Genomic DNA, 8443 nt, shown 5'->3' on the forward strand with positions numbered 1-8443 from the left:
TCCTAGCGAACTCTAGTAGCATTCAGAGGTCTTTGTCGAGCTAAGAAGCTAGAGCCTACGGTCAAAGTTTTTGCCGAACTGCATAGGCTTGCCCGGAGAAGGGATGATGAATTCTGGTTTTTCTAGGCCAAGCCGAACTGCGGGCTCTTCACCGATTTCCCTTCTTCGTTGAAGAACAAGAAAGATCGGTTTTTCATACTTAGAAGCAATGATAGGAATGGCTTTAAGGGGATCCCGCGTAATTGGAATTACTTGGTCCCCCAAGTGCCCAAGAAGATCGCTCTAAATAAAGGTAAAGATGCCATGGTGAAGGAGTTGAAAAATCAGGCTACCGTTCACAAATATTCATGTTTGGATGCGGTCATGGTGAACTGAAGTGGTGGATGATGTGGCTGATCAGCATGAGGATTACAAGCTACAACTCTCTGACCTCGGTCCCGTGACTGGTATAATCTAGACCCTTGGTCTCTTAGCCTTAGTGATCTCACTAACTTATTCTTTGTGCAGGTATGGTGGGAAGCGAGTCTGTAAAAGAGAGCCGCAAGTGAAAAAGAGCTCAGAAAGTACGAGAGATAAAGAAAGCTGCTGCCTCTGCTACCCTGACACCGAGACGGGACCAGGTAGAAGCATCGAGCTCTCCATTCCGACCTCCAGAGCAGCCGACCCCGGAGCTAGAGGTTATTCCCTCTCTGCCTCGGCGGGTCAAAACTCCGCCTCCTCCTGTCTCTTCAACTGTAGAAGGGGGGCCTTCCCATCCAGCTGTTAGGATGCTCTCCCGAGGTGCTCAGATCCTCATTCATTCTTTGGAAAGGAATCGCTCAATTCTAGGCAATCCTAATCTGGCTAAGGTCCTGGGCGCTACTATCTATTTTTAGGAAGATAGAAACAGGATGGCCGAGGATAGCATTGATGATCTCTTAACTCAGACGATGAGCCTAGGTTTGGAGACTATCGCGAATCAACATGTAATCAGAGAAAAGGCTCACCTTTTGAGACAGGAGATCATGAAAGCTGTTCAAGACGCAGCGACCGCCAGAGCCCAACTCTCCACTGCCAATGATTACATCGCCAAGGTGGAAGATCAGGCGAAGTCTTATGAAGAAAGGATTACCGAACTGGAGCGAGAGCTTGAAGACGGTCGGGCTAGGCGTTCTACTGACCTCGCTCAATTCACTAAAGCGCTTAAAGTGATGGATGAGGAAGTTGTGGCGAGAGAAGCTGGAGCTTATGTAAATGATCATAGCGACCTCCTGGCCGAACTGAGGAAGCACTATCCTGAGGAGGACTTCACTTGGATAGAGAAGCTCGTCCCGATGGTCGAAGACGACAACGAGGAAGAGCATGAGGGCGAGGGGGAAGAGAGGAATGTAACTGAAGAACAGGGTGGGGAAGACCCTCTTGCCAATTGACTTGTACAATTTCCCTTGAATTTCAATAAATTTAAGTTTTTATGATCAGCTTCCAATGAGATCGAAAAATGTCAAACTAAATATGAATGAATACCGACCATCAAACTTAATTGTTAAAAGAGATCGGATAGATTGAAAAAAAATGACTTGGATTTATTGGGTCCCTGAATTACTTAGAGATCGGGTAAAACACTTATCACCCCCGGTTTGGAACATCGAACATAGTGAGATTAGAAAATAAACATACCAGATCAGACGATTGAATGGCCCGAGGGTTAATCCAAACTGATCCCAGAGATCGAAAAATATTTGACTTATTGATGAGATCGGAAGAATATCGTGAAGGAGAGATCGGAAAATATTTGTCTCATTAATGAGATCGAAAAAAAAATAACATGAAGGAGAGATCGGAAAATATTTGTCTTATTGATGAGATCGGAAAAATAACGTGAAGGAGAGATCGGCTGAAACGCTAACAAGAGAGATCGACTGAATCGCAATTTCTCAAGTTATGACTTTGAAGGTCGGCCGAAATATGGTGTCTACAGTCAATAAATTAACTTCTTAGCATTTTCAAACTTACAAAAAGGTCCTCTAATGATGTATGAATAGCAATTGAATTGAGTGAAAGCATATATAGCTTTACAGAATCACAAGAAACTTCAACAAAAATTAAACAAAGACTCAATATTACAATCAATGAGCAACCTAAAAAGAACAAGTTAAATAAGTAACATGTGATATAAATTCCTTTCTACCATCCTTGTTGTATTTATGTATCAAAGTGATTGTACAAATCTTCTAAAAATTGAAGCCAAATGGTGACAAGAGAAATAAGACAAGTGGTTATTAATATTTAATTAGAACCTTCATAGCTAATGACTCAAATTGATCCAATTCAAATGCGCAAAGCTGATAAAGTATAACTGTGGAGAAGCAAAAAGAAATTATGTGCATACTGCATAATTATCATAAACCACAAGCAAAAGCAAAAGAGATTTTCTTAGCCATTCCAAAAAATACGAGTTTTAGCACTAAACCTCCAGTCATCTACTTAAAGAAAGCCCGCGGGCAAGCCCAAAGTTTGACTGTTTTCAAGCTCTGAGGACCTTTCAGCAACAGCCTTAGTTTCCATGTCAAAAGCAGCAAAAAGCTCGATTGTCATGTCTCCTTGTTTATCATCATCTATGAGGTCCTTTCCAGTAGCAGCCAGATTTATTTTTCCAATCTTGTTGGACTGCAGAAATTAGTGTTATCAAAGGCGAGCGAGGCACCCAGGCGAGGTGCCAGGCGAGACGAGGCGCCCCTCTGTCGCCTCGACTGGAACGCTTGGCTGGACTTAGGGGAGGCGATGCCTCAGGCCGAAGAGGCGAGAGGCGACGCCTCTTCACAGCAACGGTAATTTTTTTTTTTTTATAAATTAAAAAAATCAATAGAACTACCACTTACTTACCTGATGCAGCCACACCACTTCCTCACGAAGACAACAGAGCCGCTTTTTTCCTCAACCTCACGAAGACAGCAGAGCCGCTCTCTTCCTCGATTTCACGATGACAGGGACGGATCATCGCAGGGTCCTCTTCCTTTCAAGACAGAACAGGTACGCCCTCTCTCTCTCTCTCTTATCTTCTTCTTCTTCTTCTTCCTCGCTTCGATCTCTCTCTCTCACGACTTCTTCTTCTTCTTCTTTCCTCTGTTCGATCTCTCTCACGCTCTTTTCTTTTTGCTTTCTCCTCCACTTTTCTTCTTTGCTATCAAGGCATGTGCACTATTTTTGATTTTTTATTGTTTTCCCCTCTCCTCTCCTTCTTCTTTCAACAGTCCCTTTTTATTTTTTATTTTTTTTCCTTCTCCTCCTTATTATTAATTAGTTATTATTAATTATTTATTTATTTGTTAATTTAATTATTTTATTTTTGATTCTTGTTAATTAATTATTTAAATTTTATGGGTATTGGTAAATTGATTATTTAACTTTGTATTCTTGTTTAATTAGTTGATTAATTAATATGGGTATTGTTGATTTGTTGGTAATTAGTTTAATTTTTATTTGTTATTCTTGTTAATTTGATTAGTTTTACTTTTTACCTTGTTAATTAGACATTATTTGTTAATTAATTAATTATTTTATATAAGTATTATTAATTTATTGTTAATTTGATTTTTTATCTTCTTATTATTGTTGATTAATTGTTTAATTTATATGGGAATTGTTAATTTGTTATTAATTAGTTTACCTTTTACTTGTTATTCTTGTTAATTAGTTTTAGTTTGATTAATTTTGCTTTTTTCTTGTTAATTAGATATTAGATGTTTATTTTATATGGGTATTATTAATTTATTGTTAATTAGATTATTTTCTTTTTGTTCTTGGTAAGTAATTGTGTAATTTATCTGGACATTATTACTTTGTTGTTAATTAGTTTACTTTTTACTTATTATTGTTAATTAGTTGTTAGATTAATTAGTTTTACTTTTGTCTTGTTAATTACGCATTAGTTGTTAATTAGTTGTTTATTTTATATGGTATTATTAATTTATTATTAATTTGATGATTTTACTTTTTGTTCTTATTAATTAATTGTTTAATTTGTATGGGCATTGTTAATTTGTTGTTCATTAGTTTACTATTTTACTTTTTACTTATCATTCTTGTTAATTACTTATTTAATTTATATTGGCTATTGTTAATTTGTTGTTAATTTATTTATTTTTTATTCTTGTTAATTTTTTTGTTAGATTATAAATGGGCGATAAGAATAATACATCTGGATCTTCTGCTAGTAGTCAAAGCACGGTCACATGATGTGCACATGTAATTCAAGTTAATTAAAATAATACCATTGATATTCAATGCTTATTCTGTATGAAAGTTTATAAAGGAGGAATTAATAGAATCAAGAAACATCTTGCTGGAAGTTACAAAATGTAGTTCGTGTCCAAAATGTCCGTAAGATGTAAGGAATCAAATGCAGGAATTCATTGTTAAAAAAAGAGAGCAAAAATCAATTATGAATATGGAAAGACCACCTAAATTTGATGATGTTGAAGTACTGGGATTAGATGAAAATGAGGAAGAGGAAGAGTTGATGCTAGAAATTGGCAGTGAAAGAAGAAGGCAAGTACTGGAGGTTACAAGTACTAGTGCTTCAAAAAAACCAAAAGTTTTACCACCACAAAGTAGTAGAGGGCCTATTGATCGTTATTTTTCCCTAAACCCATCACATGGAAAAATATGAGGCAAACTACCATTGATGAAAATAGTCCAGCTAAAAAGGAGTTAAGGGAGCGTGCTTGTGTTGCCATAACACGATGGATGTATGATGTGGGAATAGCTTTTAATGCTGTGAATTATGATAGCTTTGGGGAAATGATTCGAGCAATTGGAAATTATGGGAGAGAAATGAAACCTCTAAGTTTTCATGAGGTTAGAGTTCAATTACTTAACAAAGAAGTGCAAATCATAAATGATCTTCTCAAGTCTCATAAAGAAGAATGGGAAAATTATGGATGTACATTGATGTGTGATGGATGGACGGATAGAAAAGGGAGAACCTTGATTAATTTCTTGGCTAATAGTCCAAAGGGAAGTGTATTTATTAAATCAGTTGATGCAAGTGATGAATCAAAGACAGCGGCATTGTTGGCTAGTTTGATTGAGAAAGAATTGATGGAAATTGGTCCCAAAAAAGTAGTTCAAGTTGTTACAGATAATGCATCAAATAATGTTGCAGCAGGTAAAATTTTTATTTAATTTTTTCAATTACTAAAAAAAAATATCATTTTATTTTTATTATTAATGGAATGAATTTTTCTACTTGTTTATGATAGGGAGAATATTGGAAGCAAATTTTCCTCATCTATACTGGACTCCATGTGCAACGCATTGTATAGATTTGATGTTGGAGGATATCATTAAGATCCGTGTTTTCAAATAAACATTCCGCAAAATTGTTGAGCTTACTGGTTTAATATATGGCTCTTTAGGAGTTCTAAATATGTTGCGGAAGTTTACTAATGGAGTAAAATTGTTAAGGCCAGGGCAAACTATATTTTCAACACAATTTATTGCACTGTGAACGATTCATCTTCAGAAAGCCAACATTAGAAAAATGTTTACTTCGGAAAGTTGGACAACTTATGAATGGGCTAAAGAGGTGAAAGGAAAAAAGTGTGAAAGGACGGTTTTGAGTCCTGCCTTCTAGAATCATGTTGTTTATGCTCTTAAGGTTTTCGGTCCTCTTGTTCGTGTGCTTCGACTTATTGATAATGAAAAAAAAACCAGCCATAGGATATATTTATGAAGCCATGGATAAGGCTAAAGAACCCATTGCCAACTCACTCAATGGCAATGAAGAGAAATACAAGAGCATTTTTGAGATTATTGATGCGAGATGGTCACTTCAATTGCATCGTCCTTTGCATGCTACCGGATACTTTTTGAATCCTGAATTTTTTTATCCAAATAAGATGAGAATTGAATCTAATGAAGACGTCAATACAGGATTGCTTTCGTGCATTCATAAAATAGAAAAAAATTTAGCAAAAGTTGACATGATTCTTGATGAAATTGAGAGATACAAGGCAGCTGCAGGGACCTTTGGTTTTCCTTCTGCTATTAGAGGAAGAACAACCAAATCTCCAGGTTATTAATTTAATTCTTATTAATTTTTCATTTTGCTCATTTATTAATTTATATCATGAATTTAACAATCATTGGTTCTATATTTTAATAGCTGCTTGGTGGAAAACATATGGTTCTTTAACTCCAAACCTATAAAAGTTTGTTGTAAAGGTTCTAAGTCTCCCATATAGTGCAAGTGGTTGTGAAAGAAATTAGAGTGTATTTGAGCATGTAAGTAACATATATGTATATATATACAAATTTCTTAATTTGTTATTTTACCTTGAGGCTTTTGAGTTTGAAGTTTAACTTATTTGTTACTGTAAAATAAATGACAGCTTCATAGCAAGAAAAGAAATCGACTATTTCAAGAACGCTTAAACAATTTGGTATATGTGAAGTACAATAAAGCGTTACTACGCCGACACACTTTTGGGGATATCACAACACCTGTTGATTTAGCAAATATTAATAAAAGTAATGAGTGGTTGCTTGGTGAATTAGAAAAAGGCAATGGGGATGATGATGATGATGATGATTCTCTTGTTTTCATGAATGACGTGTTGACCTGGGGTGATTTTGGTAGAGCAGCTAGAGTTTCTAAATCTCATTATGAATTGAGATTGTAACACCCCTATTTGTATAGCTTGGTACATTTCACTATTTCGGTGACCGAAGTTGGTCAGGATAATTAAGGGGATTAGAACCACAATTAAGACAACTAGATAAGCTCTGAACACAAATAATTAGTAATTGCCAATTAGTTAAATATAAATAAGAAAAACAGAACATAAGAAGTCAAATGAGCCGAGAGTCACAGCGATGGGTGACCTTCTCGGGAAGGATTGCGAAGTCGATTTAAACTCAAATTTGGAACCAGAAATATAACGCCGCTGTCCTTAAGACTATTACAAACACAAAGTGGAAAAGAGAAAATCATGAAAAGAACTGTTAAGCTACCAAATAATTAGGTTAGAGAGCCGGAAGAAATATTGAATTATTTGCAAATCGGGTTAAACTGGCGAAGGGCAATTTGGTCAATTGACCCCGAGAACTGACTCCTGACCTAACTGTCAAATAAAATCAGAGAAAAGAAAATTTCAGAATCAAAAATTAAATTAAAGAACTAATGAAAAAATTAAAAAAAAAAAAGAAAGGAAAAGAAAAAGGTTATTACATCATGGGTGACATCAATGATGATGTCATAATTAAAATTATTTTTCCTACCAAATTTGACTAAGTTAAAAATCTATTAAGTAAGACAAAAATAACATAAAAAAAAAAGAAGTCACTCTCATCTTCTCTCCCAACCAAGCCGGCCACTCTTCCCTCTCCCTCAAACCACCATTGTTACACCATAAAGCTTGAATCCAAGCTTTCTTTCAACCATTTAAACCTATTTTGACCCCAACTTAACTTATTAGAACTTGATTTAGTCACTTGAGAAGAAGATTGATCACCAAAGAAAGAAGAAAAGAAGAAGGAAATTGAAGAATTAGCATCCAAGTTGAGGTTAGTGATTTAAATTGCAAAATTTAGTTTATTAGTTGTGTTTATAGCTTAACTAACTTAGAAATAAACTTAAAATAAAATAAAAACAATTGTGAAGGACCAAGTTGAATTTCGGTCAACTAGGGTTTTGATATATGCATGCATGAATTTGTTGGATTTAAAAGTGTATGTGAGATTGATTGTGTTGAATGATTATGATTAAATACCTTGAATTAGTTAAATGCAATGAATTGGTGAACTAGGGTTTTGGACACTTAGGGTTTAGGAGACAAAATTTGGAGAAATGGTGAAATGATGTATTTGACCTAGTTTGAAGTGAGAAATGGTCATTTGTGACCAAATGAAGTGTGTTGGAAGTGTTTGAATTGAGGTTAAATTCAGATTGAATGTGGTCATGCTGCTGGTAGCAGGACCAAGGTCTTTTTGAGGGACCAAAACTGAAAATTTAGAAGTCCAATTAGTATGAGACCAATTGGGAATGAAAATAGACACAAAATGACACAATTTTCATTTAGGAATCATGCCCAAAAAGTGATCAAAACCTAGTGAACAAATTGACCAAATCCGGATTTTCTCAGTCTGACTTGTACAAAAATGACCAAATAAATAGTGTTTGTTCATTTGGCCATAACTTGAGCTAGGCAGGTCTAAATGACCTGAAATTTTACCAGTGGACAGTTGAGATATAGACCTAAAATTTCATGAAGAACACAAACCCAAATTATGCCATTAACCAAGTCATTTGGCCACCCAAATTCGGTAACCTAAAACTGCTAAAACCAGAATTTGCCCAAAAATCTGGGTTAAGTCCAATCCGGCAGCCATGATTCAAATGGCTATAACTTGAGCTACAAAACTCCAATTGGAGTTATCCAAAAAGGAGAATAAAGTTAAGATA

General features: G+C 35.4%; 1 protein-coding gene across 1 annotated transcript; it reads left to right on the forward strand.

The window, feature by feature from the left end:
* The first annotated feature begins 5708 nt into the window (after positions 1-5708).
* On the forward strand, positions 5709-6261 carry LOC131176805 (uncharacterized). Its single transcript, XM_058141842.1, has 2 exons — positions 5709-6054; positions 6146-6261. The coding sequence occupies exons 1-2, from the start codon at positions 5718-5720 to the stop codon at positions 6187-6189; spliced, it is 381 nt and encodes a 126-aa protein (XP_057997825.1). The 5' UTR covers positions 5709-5717; the 3' UTR covers positions 6190-6261.
* The last annotated feature ends 2182 nt before the right edge of the window (positions 6262-8443 follow it).

The sequence above is a fragment of the Hevea brasiliensis genome, unplaced genomic scaffold, assembly GCF_030052815.1.
Source record: "Hevea brasiliensis isolate MT/VB/25A 57/8 unplaced genomic scaffold, ASM3005281v1 Scaf25, whole genome shotgun sequence".
Taxonomy (NCBI): domain Eukaryota; kingdom Viridiplantae; phylum Streptophyta; class Magnoliopsida; order Malpighiales; family Euphorbiaceae; genus Hevea; species Hevea brasiliensis.